At 46.2% G+C, this 27,871-nt stretch overlaps 1 protein-coding gene across 1 annotated transcript; it reads right to left on the bottom strand.

The window, feature by feature from the left end:
* On the bottom strand, positions 1-26,236 carry DIMT1 (DIM1 rRNA methyltransferase and ribosome maturation factor). Its single transcript, XM_088469376.1, has 12 exons — positions 25,766-26,236; positions 21,741-21,814; positions 21,429-21,515; positions 19,994-20,055; positions 18,129-18,222; positions 17,610-17,659; positions 16,880-17,003; positions 13,647-13,739; positions 12,344-12,408; positions 10,890-10,953; positions 8,771-8,877; positions 1-7,558 (listed from the first exon to the last, which is right to left on the bottom strand). Exons 1-12 carry the CDS (start codon positions 25,821-25,823, stop codon positions 7,516-7,518), a joined length of 921 nt encoding a protein of 306 aa, XP_088325502.1. The 5' UTR covers positions 25,824-26,236; the 3' UTR covers positions 1-7,515.
* Positions 26,237-27,871: the final 1,635 nt, after the last annotated feature.

Genomic DNA, 27,871 nt, shown 5'->3' with positions numbered 1-27,871 from the left:
ATCTGTATCACCAGATAATACCTGGTGCACTTACATCTCATTTAAACTAAGTGAACACCTAGCAGTGTGAAATGCTGATCCTTATAGTTCCACATGCCCCCCCTCTCTCAGCAGCCCCCACCCTTCCCAGGCTCAAAAGTAACACTCTTGGCTTTGAAGGTATTATTATTGCAGGAAGCCTGCTAATGTAAGGTGTGTATTCGAGCAGGGCCACCTGGAGTGAGAGCAGACGTTGTATGCAGGAAGCTTGTCTACACAGACTAGTTGTCAGGTGGCCATTTGCTCTGTTCAGCTAATGCAATATATCCTTTAGGGGAATTATAATAATATACACTTTATCCAGAGCACCCAAACTACGTAAAGTCATGAAATAGGCTTTTGGTGAATCGCCGTAACTTATGTCGATGGTCACAGATGCAATCGCATGATGCTAATAGTAATATCGCCACATGTACTAAAGAGTGAGTTTATCTAAAATGGCGCTTAGGCGGTCATTCGCAAAATGGCGTCTTGCGGTCAGTCACAAGATGGTGTCGCTGCGATTCAATTTTAAATTGATCTCGTCTCAGCCAATAATCCAGCTTCGACAAAACAGACAGGCAACACCTGCGTTTCTCCAACCACTCCCCTGTCACCACCCCCAAACGCTGACAGCCTGTCACTCACTCTGCGCTGGATTCCTATGTGTGTGTGTAATCACAGTGCGATTGCAGCGCATGCGCTGTACTGAACAATCGGCCGATCAGCGTACGTAGTTGCAATTGCGTACGCGGCTGAATCAGGCCCTTAAATTGGAGATCGGGTAGCCCCAACCTCTCCCTGGGCACACATTTTGAATATTTTTAATTTCTACTTCAGGGTCCATAGGGTTGACCTTGGGGGTATAGCTGGATCTGGATCTACGGGCACCACGCAGTTAAAGCTTTTGCTGCTGCTCCCAGGATGCACTTGGTCCATCCTCCTCTATACCCCACCCCCGAGCCACAGGCACCTCAGTTTGAGTTTGTGCCCAGCCGGAGTCGGGTCATCCTGCGCAGGGGGGCTGCAGGAGCAGCCCCCAAAAGCTTTATATTTAAAAAAAAAAAATAATAGCCTGTTAGGTTTTTTTATTTTTAACAGCTCTTCAGTGGCAGCGAAGGGCTGTCTGTACAGACGCCCACACTGTCGCTCTTACTCCCCGCTGGTGCCGTGACGCCAGTATCGCACTGGGGATCGGGGCGGGAGGCCAGAGTCCGTACTAGCCGAACTCTGGGGACCTACCTGGACTGCTGCCGGGGACAAGGTAAACGGCGGCTCGCGGGTCTTACTAGGAATGCAGTCCTTTGCCCCCAGTCTAGGGGACAGACCAGGGGCTGCATGCGGTGGGCTCCCCTTCTGCGGAGGTAAACCCCGTGAGACCACTAGACCACCAGGGATTTCACATGGCAAGCGGGAAGCCGGCAGCCATTGGGTTAATAGCTAGCCAGGGAATTAAGCCTTCCTTGTTTAGCGGCTACTCCCCTCAGCTCAGCGCGCCTTTCAGCACGTAGTCTGGCATCGCTGAGCTGCAGTTACTCGGCCACTCCTCCTCTGAGGTCTCTGGGGCCCATTTTCTATGTGGCAGCGCAGATCTCTCAGGGAGCACGCGGCCCGGTCTCCCTGTGTACCAATCCCCCGATCAAGGACAGTGTACACAGCGCTATAGCCCTCCCAGACACTGAATCTGGGAGGTTGATTGTAGTGGAAAGGTGCAGTGAGTATATCTTCTCTACATGGTATGTGACTTTTGCTAGTGCTGCCTGTCTGTGCTTATTTCTACTTACTGTCGGCTTATACCTATCTCTTTACTTCTCCTACAAGCCCTACAGGTGTGTGGGGGAGGGGCGTTTCTACAGACCTCACCTATATAAATCACGTATTTGTGAGGTCCGTCACATACAGTTGTGTGCTACACAGTACCATATTGTGGGCTGTTGTTCAGCACACTGGTGAGTGCGCTTGATTCGGGTCTGTTGCCACATATATTTATTTATATAATATATTTTGTCATGTCGGACGAGGAGATTGAGTACTCCGTGGCTCCGGTGTTGGTCTCCTTCGGACGCTGTTCTGCAGGAGTGGATAGGGAGGATTTGTCACAGGATGGCCTGTGTAGACGGTGCCAGGTGATTCCTGGCCCATCAAAACCTCCTATGACGCAGGAACCACCATGGGCGATGTTTTCTCAGGTGCTGGGGTCTATTGTGGACCGTCTGTCGGTCCCGACTGCTGTCCCTAATAGAGCGTTGCCCCAGCCGGCCGTCCCCCATTCCCCGGGTGTCCCGCAATTATTGCGCAGCCCCCCCCAGGTCTCAGTCTGTTGGTCATTATGCGGGGGTTACCTATGTATATACAGGCTTCCCCTGTGATGCAGCAGTCTGTGGTGCCCTTCCAGGCCCCTGTGGCGGCTCCTCCACCCTGGGTGGATGTGCTCTCCAACTCCGTACAAAATTTGGCGGCCGCGTCTTTGGCTTTTCAGTCAATGTTGCAGAATGACATGCCTTCTAGGGCATCAAAACGCACTCTAATGGCGCAGGCGGCGCATGTATCGGACTCCGAGGGGTCCTCAGATGATGGGGAGGTTCATGATGACACTGTCCAGAAAGTGGATAGCAAGTCCTTCATTAATGTGCGAGCGCTGGTTAGGGCGGTGTGAGCCATTCTCCTAATAGAGGATGAGGCAACAGCTCCTAAGTTGAAGTATCCTAGTTTAAAAAAAACTAAGGTGGCTTCTGCGGTGTTTCCCGGCTGATCAGTTGACGGATCATATTGCGGTGGCTTGGCAGGCGCCCAGTAAGAGATTCGTACCTCAGAAGCGGTTGGCTTCTAATAACCCCTTTCCTGAGGCACATTGTAAAAAATGGGAAACTCCACCGGCGGTGGATTCCCGTCACCCGTTTAATAAGGAGCGCTACTTTGCCATTACGTCTATATCCTCGCTGAAGGATCCCACGGACAGGAAAGTTGAGACTAGCTTAAAGTCCATTCACTCCCTCTCAGGGACAGTGGCCCGACCGTCCATGGCCATCTCCTGGGTGGCCAAGGCCATTGAGGGTTGGGCCAACGCATTAGAGGATACCTTTCCGGACGACGCTCCGGATGTCCAGAGGGCATTGTTAGGACAGATGAGGGACGCTGCTTCCCACATTGGAGAAGCCTCTTTGGATGCTAGTCTGCTGACCTCTCGAGTATCGGCTGCAGCAGTGCCTGCCCGCCGATCCTTATGGCTGAGGTCCTGGAGAGCGGACTACGATTCAAAGAAAGGCCTGGAGGCCTTACCTTTCAATGGAGAATTGCTATTTGGTCCCAACTTGGACAAAATAGTGGATACCCTGGCTAAATCAAAGTCAGCTTTCCTCCCTTCAGCGGCAACACCTGCCAAGGCCCGGAGCTCGGCCTTTTGGGTTCAGGGTAAGGCAAAAGGTCAGTCCTTCCTGAGGCAGGTTGGCAGCTAAGACCGCCTCTAAACCCAAGAAGCAAGCCTGGAGTGCTCGGCGCCCTTCTTCCAAGCAGGAGGATAAACCTGCGGCCTGATGGGATGGGCCTCCCTCTGGGGGACCTGAGAGTGGGAGGCCGACTTCTCCAATTCGCCCAGTGTTGGCACAATACCACCACGGATGCCTGGGTTCGAGAAGTATTCTCTCAGGGGTACACCCTGTCTTTTCGGGTCAGGACGCCCCACCAGTTTTTTTTGCATGAGTCCTCCTCTGGACAAGACCAAAACTTCCCAGATTCAGGTGGCTATAAAATCCTTGCTACAAGCAGGGGTCATTGTTCCCATTCTGCAGTCTCAACGCGGGACGGGATACTATTCTACTCTGTTTCTGGTACAGAAGCCCAATGGTTCTCATCGCCCTATCCTGAATTTGAAGTGTCTGAACAAATACCTCAGAGTTCCCAAGTTCAGGATGGAAACGTTCCATCATTCTGGCGATGGAACCCGGGGATTACATGGTCTCCCTGGATATCCAGGATACCTATCTCCACGTGTCCATAGCACCGGCACACCAGCGGTATCTGAGGTTTGCTATCCTGCAACATCACTACCAGTTTCGGGCGTTGCCTTTTGGCCTTTCCACGGCTCCGAGGGTGTTCACCAAGGTGATGGCAATTATGGCCGCCCACCTTCGGGGCCAGGGTATACGGCTGCTGCTGTATCTGGACGATCTTCTTCTGCTGGCGAGCTCCCCGGAGGTGGTACTTCGACATCTCCACCTGACCATTGCTTGTCTTCAGGCACACGGGTGGTTGATAAATTGGAAGAAGTCATCTCTGATCCCATCAGAACGGATGGTTCATTTGGGAGCCCTTAAAGATTCTCATCAGCAAAGGATTTTCCTGACTCCGGAAAAGGTGTCTTCCCTACAGCTGCGGATACACAGTTGCCTGAGCAGTGCCAGGGTGTCGGGTCACTTGGCCATGAGAGTCCTAGGGTCCATGGTGTCGGCATTCAACATGGTGGAATTTGCCCTGTTCCATTCCAGGGGCCTGCAGGGGCAGATTCTATCGGAATGGAACTGGTTACCTCACCGGATCCGATCCTAGATACTGGTCTTGTCCTCAGAAGTGCGCCAGTCTCTAGCTTGGTGGCTTCACCCAGCTCATCTCATCGAGGGTCGCCCCTCTTGGATCCCGGACTGGGTTCTGCTCACAACGGATGCCAGTCTCCGGGGTTGGGGGGCAGTGACCGGCTCGTTGTCTCTTCAGGGCCGCTGGTCTGCGGAGGAAGCAGTTCTTCCTATAAACGTTAAACGTGCTGGAACTGCGGGCCGTGTACAGGGCTCTGCTGTCGTCAGGCACCGCTCTTCACGGAAGGGCAGTTCAGGTGCAATTCGACAACGCCACCATGGTGGCGTACATCAATCACCAGGGAGGAACTCGCAGTCGAGCTGCGATGTCGGAGGTGTCTCAGATCCTGGCTTGGGCAGAGTGCCACCTTCCAGCAATCTTGGCAGTCTTCATCCCGGGAGTCCTCAATTGGGAGGCAGACTTCCTCAGCCGTCACGACGTGCATCCTGGGGAATGGTCGCTTCACCCAGAGGTGTTTCAACTTCTCATGGACAAATGGGGACTGCCGGAGTTGGACCTGATGGCCTCCTGTCACAATTACAAGTTACCCGTGTACGGCTCAAGGACAAAGGACGCAGGTGCAAGCCTGGTGGACGCGCTGTCGGTGAAATGGACATTTCACCTAGCGTACCTGTTCCCTCCGATCTCCCTGCTACCTCGGGTATTAAGAAAAATCAAACAGGACGGGGGCACGTTTCTGCTGGTGGCTCCAGCGTGGCCCAGACGTCCTTGGTACTCCGATCTCAGGAGCTTGTCCGTCGATGCCCCGTTCCTTCTACCTCAGCGTCGGGACCTGCTGTCTCAGGGGCCTTGCCTTTACCCAGATCTGGGTCGGCTGTCTTTGACGGAGTGGCTCTTGAGACAGCAATCTTAAGGTCCTGGGGCTTTTCAAGCTCTGTCATGAGTACCGTGCTGAGGGCGTGTAAACCTGCCTCTGCACGGATTTACCACAGAGTGTGGCACACTTACTTTCAGTGATGTGAGTCCAGAAACTTTGATCCTCAGATGTTCAGGGTTTCTAGGATTTTGGCATTTCTGCAGTCAGGTCTTGACCTGGGTTTACGTCTTGCTTCCCTGAAGGTTCATGTATCGGCTCTAACCTAGAATCGCTACACTGCCTGACGTTCACACCTTTTTCCAGGGTGTTCTTAGAATCCAGCCTCCCTTTGTGCCTCCACTGGCTCCGTGGGACTTGGCGGTGGTTCTTCGGGTCCTGCAGGGACCTCCTTTTGAACCTCTTGAGTCGGTGGACCTCAAGTGGTTAACACTTAAGACTGTGTTTCTCCTGGCAATTGCTTCTGCCAGGAAGGTATCCGAGTTGGGGGCACTTTCCTGTAGTTCCCCCCTTCTTAATTTTTCAGCAGGACAGAGCAGTGCTTCGCACCCGTCCTGAGTTTTTGCCTAAAGTTATGTCTAAGTTCCACATCAATCAGGAACTGGTGGTGCCAGCTTTTCAGTCCCCTGATCTTACAGCTGGCGAGGCTTCGTTGGATGTTGTCCATGCTCTCAGAATTTATGTTGATCGGACTGCTTCTGTTAGAAGGTCAGATTCTTTGTTTGTCCTCTTTGGTTTTCATAAGAGGGGTTGGCCTGCAACAAACAAACCTTAGCCCGTTGGCTCTTTTCTGTTATTAGGGAGGCTTATGTACAGGAAGGTTTACCTGTTCCAGCCTCTGTTAAGGCTCATTCCACTCGGTCTGTGGGTCCTTCTTGGGCTGCTAGACGTGGTGCCTCCTCTGTTCAGCTGTGCAAGGCAGCAACTTGTCTTCCATTCAGACGTTTTTGAGGTTTTATGCGTTTGACACCTTTGCCTCTCAGGATGCATCCTTTGGGCGCAGGATTCTCCTTTCTGCACAGGAGCGTCCCCGCCCTTAGTTGAACTGCTTTGGGACATCCCCAAGGTCAACCCTGTGGACTCACCCGTGGATCCAGATCCAGCTATACCCCCAAGGTCAACCCTGTGGACCCTATGGACTTCGTAGAAACAGAGATAACAAAGGTAAGTTCTTACCATATTTCTTGTTATTGGTGCCATTATTTTTTATGTTGTGTATACTGGTGGCGGCTTTTCCTCTTGCGGTGAGGTTAATATACATCCAATGTCACCTATTCATTGGATTTCTTTTAATGTCTTGGTGCCAATCTTTTGTATTGCTGCAATGCAATACACTTCAATAAAAATATTTCCCAAAAATAAAAAAATGGTCTCAGCACAGGACTGAGAAAATCCTCAGCAGTGACAGTGTTAAGAGAAAACATTTAAAAAAAAAAATAAATTAAAAATATATTTTTTTTAAATATAATTTCATTTATAGTTAAAAAGCATCCAGTGATTACAATAGTCTATAGCAGGTGGCCCAAATCAGATACTAGACTATGCAATAAATTCATCTTTGAATGAAGGTAATTCATAATACATGTCTTATACAAAAGATGAAACTTTTTCTGATGTGCGGTCATTCAATATGCTGCTGTGGGTCATACTTTATCTACAAAGCATGTAAGCTCAGGATACAGGTCTGTATCTCCCAATCATTGATGGGTTCTATGATCCCCAAAATCCAAAATGTAGCTTCTTATCTATGTTCCCATATGGGAAGTAGTTGCGGCCGCCGGTTTCAATCCCGACATCGGAATCCTGGCGATACAGACACCTATGTTAATCCTGACGCAGGAACGCCAGCCCGAACAAAGGTAAGTCCGGGGTGCCCTTAGCGTTAGCCGTGGGGTAAAGAGTAGGGTTAGGTACCCGCTAGGCGGGGGGGAGGGGGGGGAAGGTTAGGCACCACCCCGGGAGGGTTAGGGAGCAGTAATAGGGGGTTAGGCACCAAACAGCCGCCAGTATTTCAATCCAATCTCTTCCTATATAGGTGCTGTATATTGATATTGAGTTTATAATAAGCAAAGTGGATATTTTCTTAGAGTCTTTTATGAGAAGTGTATTCCATCTGCATTAAATCCATGAAGCAACCTATAAAGGAAGGAAAAAATAAATAAATAAAAAAAAAGAGCAAAGTTAGAAAACCAAACATTGTGAATTGTGGAGGCACAGACAGACAGGACTACCATAGGTCTAAGTACCAAAGAGACAGCATAAAAGATTTTGGGGTTGATGTATCAAGCTGTGAAAAGAGTGGAGAAGTGGACCAGTGGAGAAGTTGCCCATAGCGGTATACAATCGGGAAACCGGCTGCCTTAATACCAACAGCCGGCTTCCCGACTGTCATATCCCGGCGAGGGTGAAATGCCAGGCGTCTAGATGTAGACGCCTGCCATTTCCCCGACGCCGGGAGACCGGACAGCCGCGGAGGAGGGTTAAGTTTAGGGCACCTGGGGGGACTTAGGGTTAGGCACCCCAGGAGGGTTAGGCACTCCCGGGGGGGGGGGACTTATTTTTTAGGCAGCGGGGAAGGGGGGGGGGGGGTTAAGCACTTAGAGGGGGGATTAGGGTTAGGCACTTGGGGGGGAGGTTATGGTTAGGCACTTGGGGGGGAGGTTAGGGGTAGGCACCCCTATGGAGGGTTAGGTTAGTTTATACTTACCTTAGCGACGATCGGGATTTCCTGCGCTGTCGGGCTTCCGCTGCCGGGAACTCTGCTTTTGTCGCCCAGGCGCTGCCGGGAATCGAACCGCCGGCTTTCATACAGATTCCCCCATAGCAACCAATCACTTTAAAGCTAGCATTTATCAAGTACATTCTATAAAAAGGAAGAAGCTGATTGGCTGCGATAGGGAACGTCTCCACTCTTTTCACCCCTTTGCACTAGGTGCTCTCTTTTTTAGACAAATATTCTTAGAGCTGCTTCAGAGGGTGCCATGATGTAGGTAGTGTTCCTTAAGCATTCTGGCATATGGATGCAGGTTAGGGCAGGCACCACATCCGCCAACATACCATCTGGGCATGAAGAGGAGAACCTTAGCTTGTCCAAATCTCAACCGTTTTAGCGCTCTTTTTCCAGACTGCTATACCAGCTTCAGTACTTCATATTACACATTCACACGTAGTAATTTTATGCAGATGTCCTACTGACAATCTCATATGCTTCTATCATTAATTTAGTTTTATGGAGCATTTTTTATTACAAAAAAGTATATACTACAGAACAAGAATGCCAGCATTAAAAATAATTAGAACGAAATTTAAACATCTTAATCTATCGGATTTGAAAAGAGACCAAGTTACCTAATGAAATCATCTATGTCCATGGAACGAGCACGTTTGTCACTAAAGCCAGTGTCTCCAAGAATCTTTTCAATTTTGGCTGCTATACTGAAGTTTTCTTCAATTGCCTATATAAAAAAAAGAGAAAAATATATATTTTAATACGTATGGAATATCACTATGAAATGGTCTAATCCAGTGGCTCTCAGCCCTCAAGTTCTCCCAACAGGTCATGTCTTGAGGATTTCTGTCTGTGGAAGCAGGTGGGATAAGTACTGACCAAGCAAAATAGATTCAATCACATGTGCATTATTAAAGACATCCACCAAACATGACCCGCTATTGGTATTTAAGGACTGAAGTTGAGAACCACTGGTTTAATCTAGCCAATAACACACCAAAGATACGATCCAGACATTTAAAAAGCACCTTAGGCTACAGCTTGGCAAAATTGGACTACAGAACGGACAATTTGATCAAAATAGCCCAAAACTGAGTATGCTCATTTATAAGAGCTATGTGAAACTGGTCTTGAGAAAGCTCTGAGAGCGAGCAAAACTAGTTGACTTTTGCCCAAATTAAAAGGGCACATTTAGGACCTCATTCAGAGTCGGTCGTTGCGGCCGCTCGGTCGTACGCCACCGATGTTCGTTAAACTGCGAATGCGTAAAATTCGCAATGCGCGTGCGCAAACTAGCTATTACGATCAGAAATTGCTCTCTCCTTGAACACAGCCAGGTCTTTAGTTTGAGTGACAGGATGAGGCATTTGTGGGTGGTAACAGGGGAAGGTGCTTGTGAACGGGGGAGTGGAGATCCGAACACAGGCGTGCCTGACTATGCAAATGGCGTTTTATGGGAGTGCATAATTAACTAAGTAGTGTCATGGCACACGTGACATGGGAGGTTTTTACACTGACTTGATCATAGTGCTTCAGAGAGGGTATGGTCAACCTTAAGCTCTACGACCAGCTCCGATGGTCTCGATTAATCCTTATATGCCCGGAGATGACGTGTAATGCGAACGAGAAGGGGGCGTGTTTTTAGTTTAACGGCCGTATCCTCCCCTCGCTCGTCCAGCTAACGATCCCATCTTAACAACGCAACTTGCGAGAGCTTCATTTGCATATCAGGCCCCTTTTACCTTACGACCGAGCGGCCGCAACGACCGAATTTGAATGAGGTCCTTAATCCCTTAACCGCTGCTTAGAAGCTTTGAGTTGCTTCTCCTTACAGACGGCAACTATCTACACCCAGCTGCAGCCAGGAACCAACACATGCATCTGCAAAGTGCAGCAGCAGCTGAGATCTGACATCACAGGAGCAGCGTACTCACCAGGTCAGTGGCCAAGCTGCTAACAGCATATCAGGCAGCGTCCTTTGTGTGCACCAGAGGCACACATGTCATAGACCAGAATTATTACACATTTATCCCAGGACATTCCCAACCAGCACTGAGGAGGAAACAACTATTTGGATGATATTTCCCCATGAAACGTCTCCTATATACTGGACTGTGAACTGGGTAATTGTATTCATTGATTCAATGCTATAAAACCAGCTCTGCTATTGGAGTTGTGCCCTATTGCAGCCAATATTCCAGCTATAACTATGGAAATGTGTTTTTATGTTTATATATGAATAAGTGTCATTTTATTTAATATGCGAAGTCCATTATGGTTTCTCAACCAGGCAGATGAACTAAAATTTAAGGACTCCTAATGTAATAATTTGTATATATTTTACTCATATACACTCATTTAATACTGTGATCCATAGTGACAAAGCAAAATTATGTAAAGCTGGGTACACACTAAATGATATACATATTGGACGATTTGACGTTTTGGGAGGAGTCAGAACGACAAATCGTCCACACTGTCCATTGTGTACGCACTTTTGCGCACGCCCCATGTATGTCGTTCGTCACACCTTCAGATCGGCCTTCATTGCAGTCCAATCCGAAGATTTGAGGAACGACATATCGGGCGGTCGTACACCAGATCTCGCAGTATGTACGGACCGTCCCATATATCTTCCAGTCGTATCTGCCATTGTTAGGTACACACATCGTCTAGTGTGTACCCAGCTTAGTAGATTAGGCACCACTAATTTTTGTTATTTTTATAACTTGTACTTACAATATTATGGAGAGAGCAGTGTATCCTGTAATTCTTCTCCAGCAGCTCTTGGACTGCACTGGATCTAAAAAATAATAGAACAATAATCTATAAACACGTGAAGAACATACAAACTCTACACAGTTAGGGCCATGATGGGTGAGTGTATAATATATATATATACACCAGGGCTTCCCAACCATGGTCCTCAAGGCACACTAAAGCTGGCCACACATCTAAAGATTATCTGTCCAACCAGCCAACTAGTTGATTGGTTGGAATGAAAATCTGGCAAGGAATGAAAGCAAATGACAATCAGCAATTTGCTCCCAAATGCCGGAAAATGGACAAAAACTATTGTTTGAACAAATTGTTTAGATCAAATATATAACAAACTTGTCTGACTATTATTTTCATCTGTTTTCTGGCATTTAGGAGCAAAATTGCTGATCATCAGTTACTCCCATACCTTACCAGATTTTCATTCCAACCAATCAACAAGTTGGCTGGTTGGTTGTAAGTTGGTCTAGTGTGTGGCCAGCTTTACAGTCCAGGATAGCCAAACTTGAGCACAGGTGTCTTAATTAGTACCTCAGTTATTTTGAATTAACCATCTGGGCTCAAGCATGGGTATCACTAAAACATGGACTGTTGGTGTGCCTTGAGGGCCGAGGTTGGGAATCACTGATACACACACACACACACACACACACACACACACACACACACACACACACACACACACACACACACACACACACACACACACACACCACAAGAATTTCTGTTTTACATAATATAGTTTCAAATGTTTATATATGGCAAAACATGTCAGGTCACATCCAGGAGAGTGCAGAAGTTAAAATTGTTAAACCCATTGAGACCTGGGAGGAAAATGTTGATTAGGAGATGGGCATAGTAGTCACAAAGGTTTGGCAAGAGGAAAGTCCAATGCAGTTATGTCCTGCATGTGAGGAAAATTCATTGGCCTTATAAAAGCACACAAACCTTATACTTCCCCATTGTCTACTTGAAAAGCAGAAAATAGTTTATAACAATATTCCTGTTGCATGATTTTATTTAGCTTCTATAAAAACGTATGTACACAATGGTCAGCACTAACCACTTCGGCAGGGAGACAGACATTTAGGTGTGATGATGTCACCTCATTATTAGGAAATGCCAAGTTGTAAGAAGAAGGAGACAGTGACAGACCAGACAACTGCCTGGGTTGTTCATGGCCCATTCCGACATAATCAGGGACATTTAAACTGGTCCACGGGAAATTAAATGCACCATAACCATCTGCTTTCATGTGCAAAAACCAACTAGACTCTTTATTGTGAATAGCATTGTGTAACTGTCCCTTGTGTGTGTAGTCTGCACATCCAGTACATACAATGAAAATGACTGATGTCAGATTATTTTTATTGTCTTGTAAACTGTACTCTTTATGGTGTACAGATAGTACTTACTTAAATGCTGCAGCAAGGGTTTTGTTTTTCCTTACAAAGGCAATCCGTACTAAGCCGTCCCATTCCTGGGGGGAGATAAATTAGCACACATATAGATCCTGTTGTATTTTTAGTACAAACAAGGAAATACCAGAACCACAAAACATGATGGGCTATAAGGGGCAGGTGGCGCAGATAGCATATAAAGGGGCCTGTGCGGGCCTGGAATCTAAAGCTGCACACACACACAACAATTTTGTAAATGAACATTTTAGTAAACGATTTTTGTTAATTTTTTCAAGGGAAAAATGAACGAAAATAGTTTACTAAAATCGATCATTTACTAAATGTAATGAAGATTTTTTTGAACTACAAACGATTTTTGCATATTCCCTTAATGAAAATCGTTGAGATGGTCAGTCTGACTGAACTACAAACGTGAACGCGCATGAACGATAATTGTTCATCGTTTTAACTTAGAAAGTGAACGATTTTTTCAACGATGAATGATAATCGATAGTTTATCGGTAATCGTTCAAAAAAATCGTTGTGTGTGTATGCACCTTTAGAAATAAAATAGTTGTAACCCTACTACAGTTTTGGCCACACCCCCTGTCCGGGAATCTGACCATGAAAAGGCAGTAACCTGCAGGGTGGAGGCAGATTGCTCTGGTTAGAGCTCCTGGGCTTCATATGAGTAGCAAAGACGTTAAGCAAATTAGGAGTATGAATACTGTCCTGGTGAATAGAAAATGCTTTCACTTCTGGAAGGCAGAAGGTTGGCCTCCAAAAAAAAAAAAAACTAAGGAAGGAAATGGCAGATTATATTGTATTGGCTTTTAACAGTAATCTGGAGCAATAAGACAGGAAGATGCTAGATTTGCTTAGGATATACTGTAGTTTTCCCAAGTAACGATGGAACCTTCAACTATGTAGCCTAACTGAACAGATTTGCTTAATCAGCAGTTTGCAGGGATTCTAGCATACAACAGTACACTGTCCATGGAATATAAGGAGGACACATTCTCAGCTAATGTGCCATGTTCTCCCTGCGATGCATCCACCTGTAGCTGAATGCAGCTCAGCCATGAATATGGGGTTCATTAAACCTAATTAAGTAACAGCTGCCAGTAACCATGCACATTCAGAATATGAACATAGAACAATTGGAAAAGCACATGTGGGTATAAACTCCAAGTATGTTTCAAAGTCCTTCTTAACGTGTATGCTCATTAGTATTAACTGCTCTCATTCTAGTAGGATATACTGTATTAAATAGTATGATGATGGACATTTGTGTAGGGTACCTACTACCTTATCTTACCTGAAAGTTGATGGGTGGTGGAGGATTTTTAGGCTCTATTCGGACAACACTGGACTCCACTTTTGGAGGGGGTCTGAAGTTGTTCTTTCCAACCTGTAACACGTTTTAGAATAGAGAATCTTATTAGGGAAACTCAACTACATGTTCTAAGAGATGTCATAAGGCTGTGCACACAATCTAAGCAGCATCTAGTAACAATCAGATAGAAGTAAGCATGGCTGGGTATGCATCACGGTCACAGAAAAGTTAATGCCAAGTTGGACACAATTTGCGCACAAATCACAAGCATAAAACGGGTCCTGCAAAAATGTGCATTTAAGAGAGTAGAGTAACATATGCGCCTGCTTTCCAGCAGGAGCGAACAGAGACACGCCAGGTCTATGCCAGGAGATGTGGCTTCACAGAGACACGCCAGGTCTATGCCAGGAGATGTGGCTTCACAGAGACACGCCAGGTCTATGCCAGGAGATGTGGCTTCACGGAGACACGCCAGGTCTATGCCAGGAGATGTGGCTTCACGGAGACACGCCAGGTCTATGCCAGGAGATGTGGCTTCACGGAGACACGCCAGGTCTATGCCAGGAGATGTGGCTTCACGGAGACACGCCAGGTCTATGCCAGGAGATGTGGCTTCACGGAGACACGCCAGGTCTATGCCAGGAGATGTGGCTTCACGGAGACACGCCAGGTCTATGCCAGGAGATGTGGCTTCACGGAGACACGCCAGGTCTATGCCAGGAGATGTGGCTTCACGGAGACACGCCAGGTCTATGCCAGGAGATGTGGCTTCACGGAGACACGCCAGGTCTATGCCAGGAGATGTGGCTTCACGGAGACACGCCAGGTCTATGCCAGGAGATGTGGCTTCACGGAGACACGCCAGGTCTATGCCAGGAGATGTGGCTTCACGGAGACACGCCAGGTCTATGCCAGGAGATGTGGCTTCACGGAGACACGCCAGGTCTATGCCAGGAGATGTGGCTTCACGGAGACACGCCAGGTCTATGCCAGGAGATGTGGCTTCACGGAGACACGCCAGGTCTATGCCAGGAGATGTGGCTTCACGGAGACACGCCAGGTCTATGCCAGGAGATGTGGCTTCACGGAGACACGCCAGGAGATGTGGCTTCACAGAGACACGCCAGGTCTATGCCAGGAGATGTGGCTTCACAGAGACACGCCAGGTCTATGCCAGGAGATGTGGCTTCAGAGACACGCCAGGTCTATGCCAGGAGATGTGGCTTCAGAGACACGCCAGGTCTATGCCAGGAGATGTGGCTTCACGGAGACACGCCAGGTCTATGCCAGGAGATGTGGCTTCACGGAGACACGCCAGGTCTATGCCAGGAGATGTGGCTTCACAGAGACACGCCAGATCTATGCCAGGAGATGTGGCTTCAGAGACACGCCAGGTCTATGCCAGGAGATGTGGCTTCAGAGACACGCCAGGTCTATGCCAGGAGATGTGGCTTCACAGAGACACGCCAGGTCTATGCCAGGAGATGTGGCTTCAGAGACACGCCAGGTCTATGCCAGGAGATGTGGCTTCAGAGACACGCCAGGTCTATGCCAGGAGATGTGGCTTCAGAGACACGCCAGGTCTATGCCAGGAGATGTGGCTTCAGAGACACGCCAGGTCTATGCCAGGAGATGTGGCTTCAGAGACACGCCAGGTCTATGCCAGGAGATGTGGCTTCAGAGACACGCCAGGTCTATGCCAGGAGATGTGGCTTCAGAGACACGCCAGGTCTATGCCAGGAGATGTGGCTTCAGAGACACGCCAGGTCTATGCCAGGAGATGTGGCTTCAGAGACACGCCAGGTCTATGCCAGGAGATGTGGCTTCAGAGACACGCCAGGTCTATGCCAGGAGATGTGGCTTCAGAGACACGCCAGGTCTATGCCAGGAGATGTGGCTTCACGGAGACATGCCAGGTCTATGCCAGGAGATGTGGCTTCAGAGACACGCAGTACATGTTAAATATAGTGCACAATTCATATACAATATAGTACCTGACTGGATGGTGCCAGGATTAGCTAATAAAGTCACATCCGCCATGTGAAGGAATATATACCGACACACAAATACAAAATTAGTTTTTATTAAGTTCACATCAACACACAAACACACACACACAAAACTTCCACTTTAAGAGAAATATTAGCAATATGCTCTATTGCTGAGGAATGCTTGCTGATCTCACTGTAACAATGTGAATAGATCACAGTAACAAAGTAACTGAAGTATTAGCATAAGTAGTAGGGATTCAGTAGCGACCGCTGATCGTCGTCATCAGATTGAATATCACACTAGGTATAGAGCAGCTGCAAGTGATTCTTTTGCATGAACACACCTGTAGGACTTTATTTACAAAGCCGCGACATTTGCAAGTGACTGCTTCCCGGCGGGATGTCGGTGAAAATTTGAAGCGACATTTGCAGTCAGTGTAAATGTTAAATGCCTGCTACAAACTAACTGATTTAGGTTTTCGCCTGCAACCAGCAGGGAAGCAGCGGCTTACAAGAGTCACTGCTTCATAAATAAAGCTCTTAGTCTCATCCTCAGCACAGGGAGTCATCCACCATAGAAACAGATGTGTAGAAATTGCTGGTGAGCACGGGTGGATTAAGAAAATGCATTTTGCGGAGAAAAACAAACGTAACTCGTACTTACGTCCAACTCTACATAAGCCCCGAAGTCTTTGAAACGCCAAGACCAGTCAATCTACTAATCACACCACTTTTAACACCCTAATAGCAATATACATATTTCTCCACTATTGGCCTTTGTCCTATAGCAATCATTATTTTAGATTCCCCATGTGTGGCATCATCGCTAACCAGGTAAAGCTCCAGAAACGTTGCTTATTTTAATATCAATCAATTTATCAGAAATATCCCTCAACAAATACCACACCCGGTACACATCGCACACCCCAAAAGTAGAGCACAGAGCAAAGTCTAGTACAACTACTAAATATAATCCATCTCCCTCCTCTGTACTATCATCTTCCTTAGGTTATCTATATACATAGAAGGAAGAACAAGGTCTCAGTAGCTGTTACCTGCAAGAACCGATCACTTGTGCCTTACGTTACACCCAGTCCTGGCTGCAAGTCTAATGAAAATGTAAGTGGTGTACTCAAGTACAGGCTAACAATAACAGATATGTCACACAAAGCAAGCTAACTGGTAAACGTATGGACCAGGATACCAGCATAAAACGCTCCTTACTTTCATGAGGTGATCGACACGAGCCAGCAGCTGAGTGTTAATGGACAGCCGGCAGTACAACTTGTCTCCTGGTTTGGCTACCAGGCGCATTGCAAATTCTCTCTGGAACATCAGGACTGCACACCTAGGACATGGATACAGAAAGCATGCTAGCACAACAGCAGAGCTCAGAAACAAACACCAACGGGAATACAAACAGGTATGGTAATTTACAGAACAATGATTCAAATGTAAGTGGATGGAATAGCTGCACTGATTGTGCTTATGTCATACTTCTAGGTGGTACGGGCGCCCAAACGGAGCAACAATTGAATTGCTCCATCGGACACCCATTGGTTAAGGTGCCTATTAAAAGAATTGCATTGCCCATTAAGATTCTTAGGGGGACATGTACTAAGCTCTGGAAAGTGATAAATTGGAGAGTGATAAATTAGCAACCAATCAGCTCCTAACTGTCAGCTTGTATCACGAGTTAGGAGCTGATTGGCTGGTAGTTTATTAATGTGCAGTAGCACATTAATAATGGCAAAAATCACGCATTTTTACACTCACCCCTGTGTGATGTGAGCAAAGTTAGCGACATTAAGAACGAATTCCAGACACAATATTTGCTGCAGGTTTTGTAATCACGCTGAATATAGTACACAGAAAAATAGCATGCAAGGCCCCTTAGTGTTCATTCAGCGGAATGTTAAAATAAAATAATCTCCTCTTCAAAACAGTAACTTACCTAAAAAAGGGTCTGTGAAGAAGTAGTTTGAAAACAAATGGAGAAGAAATCTAAAGCAAAAGGAAAAAATGTCTAGATTAATAAGAGTATGGAAAAAGGGTGTCAAAAATCAGCCGGGGACTGCAAGAGGTCAGTATATAGCTATCAGAACTATCAGAGCAGCTTGCCACCAGTGTAATCCGTCAAGACCTCTGGCTGGATGTACAGTACCTGGTAGGGTAAATGGGCCCCTGCCTGGATGTGGTAGGGTAAATGGGCCCCTGCCTGGATGTGGTAGGGTAAATGGGCCCCTGCCTGGATGTGGTAGGGTAAATGGGCCCCTGCCTGGATGTGGTAGGGTAAATGGGTCCCTGCCTGGATGTGGTAGGGTAAATGGGCCCCTGCCTGGATGTGGTAGGGTAAATGGGCCCCTGCCTGGATGTGGTAGGGTAAATGGGCCCCTGCCTGGATGTGGTAGGGTAAATGGGCCCCTGCCTGGATGTGGTAGGGTAAATGGGCCCCTGTCTGGATGTACAGTACCTGGTATGGTAAATTGGCCACACAGAGGTCAAAAAAAGGCAGATCCGTCTTCAAAACATCACCAACCATGACTTGAAGTTTATTTGCAACAGCTCTGTAACAGAGAACACATTAAACGTAAGTCCTTTATAATTAGTGCACATGCTACAGATGTGTCCTCATACACTCTTGCTGCAGTCGCACTAACAGCTCCTCTTGGCGCGCCAGGTCCCGTTCCACTTCAAGTTCTGTTTTGCTTCATATACAAACCAAGTTACACACAGATATACAAGTGTTGCCTATCAAATTAATCAGCACAGTCTGCTGGTGCATCCTAGTCACATCACATTGCCACTTAGACACATTTTCCGCAAAAAACAAACAAACAAAAAAAAAAGAATAAGATGCCTGACGCTAGCAGAGTAGCACGGGACCTGGCGGCTCATTCACGCCAGAAAAGTCGCGCTATGTGGTGTATTGAGGCTAGACGTATGAGGACACATCTGTACAACTGTTGACAGGAATTGGTTAACTAAATATGACAATTTATCTTTATGAGCTAAGTGATATTTTAGAGTAACTGTATTTGGTTTAAGTGACAATATTTAAGCAGTCTCCAGAAAAACTGGCCATTAAATCAATGTACGATGTGTAGCTATTACATAATGAGACTGTACCTTGTAAAAAAATAAATCATAATGCGTGAGGTAAAAGTGAGTGGGGGGGGGGGGGGGACAATGACCTTGGACTGTCCCAAAACGTTTTTGCAAGTGTCACCCCTCTTGCACAGATAGTTTGCAGTCACACAGGGTTGGAAGAAGTTGCGTTTTCCCCTGTGCATCATAAACATGCTTAGTTCAAAAGTAGAGCAACGTATTAACTTAAAATCACTAGTTAAATTCAACAAAACACCCACCAAATCTTTCCATATTCTAACCGAGGCTTACACGGTAGACTGTATGTCACGTGCACGTGTGTTTCAGTGGCACAAAAGATTTAGTGACGTTCGAGAGGATGAAGATGATGATGAACATCCTGGAAGGCCGCGCACATCAAAAACAAATCAAAATGTGGAAATTTTTTTTTTAGAAAATTGTTCGAATTGCCCTCAACATCCAAATGATGAATCAACATTTCTACAAAGATGTTCTAGCAACTTTGTCGCAAAGAATCAGAAGAAAGGGGCCAGAGTTGTGGAAATATGGTTTCATCCTCCATCAGGACTACGCACCAGCCCACACAGCTCTCTCTGTGAAGCAGTGTTTGGCAGAGAAACAGATTGCAGTGCTAGTACACACCCTCCATACTCGCCAGGCTTAGCACCGCGTTACATCTTTCTTTTCCCTAAAGTCAAATCTGTACTCAAGGGAACCCGTTTTGTATAAGTTACTGAGGTAAATAAGAAAACAACGGAGCTGTTGAGACAACTGACAGATAATGAGCAACAGTAAGGCTTTTACCAATGGAAAATAAGAATGCAGAGGTGTGGATGCAGGAGGAGACTACATAGAAGGGGAACAGAGATAAAATGCACTTAATAAAATTAAACATAAATTATAGCATCAGTCTTGTTATTTAATAGCAACACCCCATATGCAAAATAAGATACATTTTAACTACCATACTTCTACCATCATTTCCTATGATCATATCTTACTTATCATACTTAAGGAAAGCATAAATTAACATGGAGTTTATCCGCTAAGTGTACGAGCCGACAGCATTCAATCAGCAATTAGCCTAGTGCAAGTTACACAATGAATGTAAACGTATGATTGGCTGATATGAGTTACAGCACATTTGCACTTTGTTATATAAGAACATCCCCCACACCCTATTTCACTCGACTTCATTTTCTGTTTGGAGCTAGCAGTATTTATACGTACGAGCCTTGAACCCGTTTCTGAAGCTCAGCGACAAGACGTGTGTCCAGTTCACAGGCAACAACCTAATATAAATAGAGAGAAACAATTGATAATAGCATGGTTACGTCTATACTGTGTGCCTGTGATTCACAATGCCATGAGTTTGATTGTAATAGTATTCCTGTTCCGCCGTAAACGATGACTAGGGCGCTTATGTAATAAGATGAGATCTGCAGCCGCTGTGGGAACTCCGGCGTGTGTTCCTGTATTTTTAAAACGGCAATCATTTTAAAGGCAAATCCAAGCTGGAGTTGCTTTTAAAATGACTGCCATTTTAAAAATACAGGAAGTCTTGCAGGAGTTCCCGTAGAGGAGGCAGATCGCACCCTATTACATAAGTCCCTAATTGATCATTTTTTTGTCTTGGCACTTCTTTCTATATTGACCCATTAGTATAACCATATACTTGCCTTTAGCCTGAGAAACTTGAATTATTATTATATAAAAAAAAAAAATTTACTTTGTATTTGAGTGCAAAAATACAAAAAAAAAACAAACAACAAAAATTAATCACAGTAGTAGACATAATGGGCCATGACGTTGAGTTATTAGTTAAAAACTATATGGGTGATTCATTTTAATATTATTCAACATATTAAAACTTTTCTAATGATTGTTTCCCTTTGAACACAAACATGTTCTCTTCAGAATCCTAAAATAAATAAAATAAAAACATTTTATTTAACGTCAATTAGTGTTGTGCTAGGTATATTCTCCATCTTCTACATTAGCCCTGCTTCATGTAACATTAATGTGGTATGGCAACCAAAGCCTGTCTACACATGTATGCTCTACTTTATCAACAGATTTCCCAAAGCATTATTATTTGTTTTTGGCGTTTATACTTTTTATAATGGTCTTCTATGTTGCTGTTTTATTATAACGGCATGGGTTGCATATCTACAGGTATGGTATAAAACGCTGTCATTCACCACGTTGACATATTCAGAATGTCAACAAGGACAGGTGGCCGACATGTAAACATTCAGCATATCGACTATGCAGTTTCCAATAGGGCTCTTAACTAACCCAAATTTCAACTTAACCCTAAAAAATCAGGATTGATTGGGCGTCAATATTTAAGATGTCTACATTGTGCCAGTGTCAAAATTGTAAATGTCGACCTACCAACCATATCTAAATTCTGAACGTAAACCCACATATACATGTGCAGAGATGCCACTCTAACAACACAACGTTACGGAACACTGCTGGGAGATAGTTCCTAGTGGTTCTACGACAATGGGTGAACACATTTTAGGCACAAAGCACACTTTACCTATTATATGTTTTTATAGATAATTGCTTATTTTATTCATGCTATTTATACTAAAAGCCAAGGGAAAATAGAAAGACTAACATATAAAACACAAATATACAATAAGTAGTATCTTACCTTTTTCGATTTCTCTAATAACTTAATGGTCATATTTCCCGTACCAGGACCAACTTCGAGCACAACATCTGTTGGCCGTATAGCAGCCTGAAATACATGTGAAATATTACAGTCATGACAGGCTGGTTATTATCAATAAACCTTTTATCAGTGTTGCATTCTAGCATGCAGTGTTCTATGTTCTAAAAAGCATTTTTAGAATGTCAAAATAATCACACAAAAGGTTGTGTTATTAAATACACAGCATTGAAATTAAGAAAACAATAAATAAAATGAATTGCAGAGTATGAAACATGTCAGCCAATTACTTACCTTCTCAATAATGCTGTTCACTATAAGAGGGTTTTTCAGAATATGCTGGCCGATTCCTTTGTTGAACATAACCCCTAAACAAGTACAAAAATAAGAAGAATCAAAACATTGAAGCCTTTTTTATTCATTATTATAGTTATTACTAAAACGTATGTTTTACAGGGAGAGACACTTAAAAAAAAACAACGAACATTTCTTGTAAAATATACACATGGACATTATATTATAATTTATATTATGTTATAACGACCAATTGGTGACATGTGTGCCAATTGTGCCATCAGGTGAGGATATTTGTCAACAATAATGCCGGAGCTGCTTTTGTGGACAGTGATCACCTCAAAGGGTTCTAATCACCCGTTAATGTTTAAGGTTTTCTGAAAGCACAAACACGCCCACTGGCCCATTTTACAGTTGGTTTATTAGATTTTACGAATTTGAGTAGTTTGAACAGAGGGCCTGATTCAGAGCCGCTCGTAAGCAGCAGCTCGTTCGCTCAACTGCGCATGTGTATGGGTCGTAATGCGCATGTGCCAACCAGTCAGTGCAGTCGGAAATCGAGCGCTCGCAAAATAGCGAGTGCCTGCTAATTTGAGTGACAGGATGAGGCGTTTGTGGGTGGTAACAGGGGAAGGTGCTTGAAAAAGGGGAGTGGTGATCCGAACGCAGGCCTGCCAAACGGTCAAAACAGGTGATTTAAGGGTGTGCATAATTAACAAAGCAGCGTCATCGGCCACGTCACTTGGTTGTCTCTTAGCCTGAACTGTTCGGATGATTGCGGTAGGAAAATCTTACCACAAGCACTGCGAGCAGTTCAGACGCCTTTCGATGTACTCGATTAATCTAATAAATAGCGGAGATGACGTAAGATGCAAGCGGCCAGGGGGCGCCTTTACAAAATAGCGAGCGCATGTTTCGTTCGCTCGCTAAGACATAGAGGCGTCAACAGACCGCAAAGAGCGAGCGCTCAATTTAAATAGCCGGCCCCTTTTTCTGAACGAGCGAGCGCAAATAGCGTCCGGCTTTGAATCAGGCCCAGAGAGCTATTGGGATTAAGGGTAGTTTTAGAGCTTGATCTTGGATTATGGTTAGGCATTAAATTTGATATAGGATAAACTGGAGGACTTTACTTGAATTTAATGGGGAGACTCCACTTTCATACTTCTGGGGGTTTATTTAGTAAAGATCGTTTTTTAAAGCCGCCTTTCAGGGTTGGATGTAGAAGGGCATTAGTAAAACATACAAATCAGGCCATCCAACCATATTTTACTGTGTTTTTAAAGCCTTCAATTTCTATTTAGCATGTAAGTGAAAACCTGTTTATGAAACATTTTCCATGGTGAAAGCAGTGTTGCACTATACTTTTCAACTTTCTCCTTTTTGGCATCTATGAAAATATCGATCTTAGAAGATTGGAAAGAATTATTGATAAGCATTAAATGTTTAAGCTCAAGTAAAGGTATTCAATCCTTATCTACTAAAAGGTGGTTTGGGATCCTTTCGCCTGAAGAATTTTTTCAATCCATTTATATTGGAAGCAGAGAGGAAGCTATCTTTCTAGTTGTCATAACTAGGGTGTTTGTTTTCGTATTTAGCAGTGTTCATTCTAGCACCCTGCACGTCACAACACGTGCAGTTCCTCTTCCTGCGGGGGTGTCGCTCTCTGCTCTGGTGATTCTAGCACACTCTGGTCTGTACCTCAGCGGTCTGTTTCATTTGCTGAGTGTGCTAGAAGCACCAGAGCAGAGAGCGACACCTCAGGCAGGAAAGAGGAACTGCATGAGGTGTGACAGGTGCAGGGTGCTAGAATGAACACTAAATTAGGGTAATGCACCATTGTATTTTTTGCAGTGTCAACTTATTGATAAAAAATTTATTACAGCGCTCATAGAGTAAATATCACGTATTTCACTATTTTTGTCTATACTGGGTATTGAGTGCTACCTTATTTACTTTATAGCTGCAGTGAATAGGATGTGCTGATATAATACATTGGTAGTTATTTTATACACGTGTACATCCAGCCCTCATAGGTACTAAGAATCAGCAGCTTTGAAAAAACAATCTTTACCCCTAGTGGTCTCTTGTCTTCCCAGGTACCAGCCCCTCCAATACAGACTCTGGGGGTCATTCAGACCCACTCGCGAGCGGCAGTACGCTCGTAAGTGGGTCGATGTTGACCACTGCGCATGCGCACGACGGAGGGAGCTCCGTCGTGCGCATGCGCGAGACCCGACGAGCGAAGAACTTTCCTTCGCTCGGAGTGTCTCATCAAAGGGGGGGTGCTGTCGATGGTGACTGACAGCACGCCCCCTTTGGTGGGCGTGCCTGCCAGACGGAGGCGTTCCCAAGGGAACGCCTACCGTCTGAAGCCGGCCCCACTGACATCACTAGTGATGTCAGTGGGAGTGATTTTGGCTCTGATAGAGCCAAAATCACTCCTGGCCTTGCGGTTGAGAAACTCAACCGCAGGCTTTTACTTTCAGTTCCGATGGTCGCGATGGTCAAGACCATCGCGACCATCATTTTGCACGCTCGTATACGCTGTGGGTGGTGACCCACAGCTATACGAGCGTCCAGGAGGACGCTCCATATTGATGGAGGTGGGCCCTGATTCAGAGCGAGCGCTCTGGTCAGAGCGTCCGGCTCTGAATCAGGGCCTCTGTTACTAGGAAATGTAATATGGGCCTACTGCCCTTGTAAAACTATGTCAATTTCCCTTTTGCTCCTTTAATAAATGGCTCAGACTATAAGGTTCACATACAGTCATCACATTCTGGGCCTGATTCAAAGCCGCACGTTCGCTCTGAGCGATGTTTGCACAACTGCACATGCGTATGGGTCGTAATGCGCATGCGCAAACCAGTCATTGCGGTCGGAAATCATGCGCTCGCAAAACAGCGAGGGCCTGCTAATTTGATTGACAGAATGTACCGTTTGTGGGTGGTAACAGGGGAAGGTGCTTGAAAACGGGGGAGTGGAGATCTGACCGCAGGCGTTTAATGGGAGTTCATTACTAGTAAAGGAGCGTCATCGACCACGTCACTTGGTTGTCTTTTAGCCTGAACTGTTCGCAGTTATAGCGGTAGGAAAAACCTACCACAACCACTGCGAGCAATTCAGATGCCTTTCGATGTTCCCGATCAATCTAATAAATACCGGAGATGACGTGTAATGTGAACGGCAAAGGGGCAACTTTACAAAATAGCGAGCGCATTTTTCGTTCGCTCGCGCAGACATAGAGGCGTCAACAAACCGCAAAGAGCGAGTGTTCAATTTAAATAGCCGGCCCCTTTTTTGGAACGACCGTCCACAAATAGCGTCCGGCTCTGAATCAGGCCCTCTGTACCATGGAGCTGGAGGTTATCCCCATAGACACAATTGTAGGAGAACTAAGTTTTGGTGTACAGGTGTGCTTCTGTCTGTGCACCCATTATGCTACTTGCTGCTGTGCCATCTGCAACCCCCGAACACTGATGTCAGGGCTTCAGACCATAAATGCTGTTACCAGTGCGCTTTATTCTGTACCATGGACACTACAGTCAGTGTGGCCACATTAAAATCTACTAAACAAGCTGCTAATAAAATTCTGAGCCAACGCAACTGCTGTCAGTGCAGCTATTGTGTCACTACCGTCACCTGGGATTCACACAATACCATACACACACACACACGAGGCATACCCTGGCTCACATCTGTGTCACAGTCAGGCCGCATGCCCACACACAGATGTCATACCCTGTCTAGCCTCTGTGCCACATACATGCCCACACACAGATATCAGTAGTCTCTGTGCCACATACATGCCCACACACAGATGTTATACCCTGGCTAGCCTCTGTGCCACCTACCTACATGCCCACACACAGATGTCATACCCTGGCTAGCCTCTGTGCCACATGCCCATACACAAATGTCAGTAGCCTCCCGTAGTCCCTGTGCCACATACATGCCCACACACAGATGTCACACCCTGGCTCCCTTCTGTACCACAGACATGCCCTATGCCCCCACACGTGACATACCCGGGCTCCTGATCTCCTGGTGTTTCCGACTCTTCTTCTCCGCTCTAATTTTCGGCATCTTGGACACACACACACCGACAGCAGTAACCAGCAACGTGCAGCACAGACAGCGCTGTCTGATGACGTCACCAGGCCCTGGAGAGGAGCATTCCGGGAGTTGTAGTTCGCACCTCCTAGAACTCAGCACAGTTAGGAGCACATCCCGCGGTGGCGGTAGAGGCGGTAAGTGCGGGGAGCATACGGCAGGCAGGCATGGTGAGACCCTACACCGAGGCCATGAGCCACATGGGAGCAGCAGAACCGTCCGTCACGTTTGTCTCACTCACTCTCGCGATACCGGCTCCTCTTGTGCTGCACAGTGCACACTGGCGCCTGGCCGATAGAGAGAGTGAGGTGAGTGTGATACTCTCATGCTTTCCGTGAGTGTGCCCCGGCTGAGCCGTCCCTGTCAGTAAGCGCGTCCGTTACCCATACATCTGTGCCAGACACGGGAGCTGATATGGCAGCATCCCACGTGCAACACAGGAGAGTCCTGCACAGTGTGCATATTGCCCTGATCCCTGCCCATACACCATCATCTCACAGCGGCTGTTGTGGTCCCGCTGACTGGCTGCATCACATGCAAAATGCAGTATTGGATACAAATGTACAGGAGCAGCCTAATGTATGTGCCATGTATGGTGTTCCCCTAGTCCAGGGCTGTGTATTGCCATTAGTCTTTTACATTTAACTGATGATAAAACAAGTTCCTACTTTTATGCTTGTTACTAATAATCCTTAATTTTGAGCCTCTGAGGCCCTATCAGTGATTGCCTGCTTCACTCATCAAGGCCATCCAGGTTTAAGGTAAAAGTAAAGCTGAACGTAATTCATGATGTAGCCAAATATGAATTAATTTATAAGTTTTCATAATAGCTCAGTTTATCTTGCCGTGCTTGTGTGCCTAAGGGGGGTATTAAAGCTGGGAGAGAGATAATATTGTGAGATATAAAGTACTAACCAATCAGCTTCCAATTTACATTTTACAGGCTGTGTTTATAAAATGATAGTTAGGAACTGATTGGTTGGTAATTTTTTTTTTTTAAAATGTTACCTCTCTCCCAGCTTTGATAAATAGCCGCATACACACTAGACGATATGGGTGATATTGTTATCGTCCAGTGTGTATGCAAGATATCTGTAACGATGTCTTTCATCATCCGTACTTGCAGGGCAACCTTAGCGTTCTCGCTAGGCTGTATTAGTGGGGCGCGGCTCCCTGCCCTCCTTCTGGAGGGCAAAAAGCGTCTTGCCCTCACAGTCTGCGGGTGCCGTCTTCACCAGCAGGTCGCAGTGTTCCGTGGTTGGGGAAATGTGCGGTGACCCGGTCACCGTCGGAGAATAGACGCCGGGCGCTTGTTCTCCCTGTCGGCAGCGCTTGGGGGCTGCCCGGCGTGTCCATAAGGGCCGGGCACGCCCCCAAGAGTGCCGAAAAGGGGACGCGTCTTATAGACACGCCCCCTATTCATTGGTCACGCCCCCTTTTCGGGCGCGCGCATGGAAGTGCCCTCTCTAGCTCTGGCACCCTGCCTGCCGGCGGAGCTAGAGTGAACACTACAACCTGACAATATCGTCAGTTCGTGGATGAGGGTGAGTGCCATCACTGAACGATTATCGTTAATGATATCGTTCAGTGTGTATGCTCAATGTCGGGAATGACATTGAGCCTTGCAGTGCAAAGGAAACACTTAACGATATCGTTCATGGAGCATATCATTAATACCTCTTTTACACCAGAGCTAAAACCTGGGTTTTTGCTGGGTCTAACCGGGTTGCAGCTCAGTGTAAAAGGGTCCCTGAAAAATAACCCGGGTCAAGTGACCGGCAATCCATCCCAGGTAGCTACCAGGGTCGGACCCAGGATGGACCTGGGTAATGGTGCAGTGTAAACGGCGCAACCCGGGTTATCCGACCTCAGTCATGCCTAAAATGAGCTGATTGGTGGTTGTGGAGCAGTCACCTCCCACTTTTTATGACCTCACAAGTTTAGCAGGGCAGACCCAGATTCAGTGTGAAAGGGGCTGACCTGAGAATAACCCAGATAGATGGTGCTGTGTAAACTGTGTC

Source organism: Taudactylus pleione, unplaced genomic scaffold (assembly GCF_031769625.1).
Source record: "Taudactylus pleione unplaced genomic scaffold, aTauple2 ptg000092l, whole genome shotgun sequence".
Taxonomy (NCBI): domain Eukaryota; kingdom Metazoa; phylum Chordata; class Amphibia; order Anura; family Myobatrachidae; genus Taudactylus; species Taudactylus pleione.
This window is presented reverse-complemented; position numbering and strand designations above follow the sequence as displayed.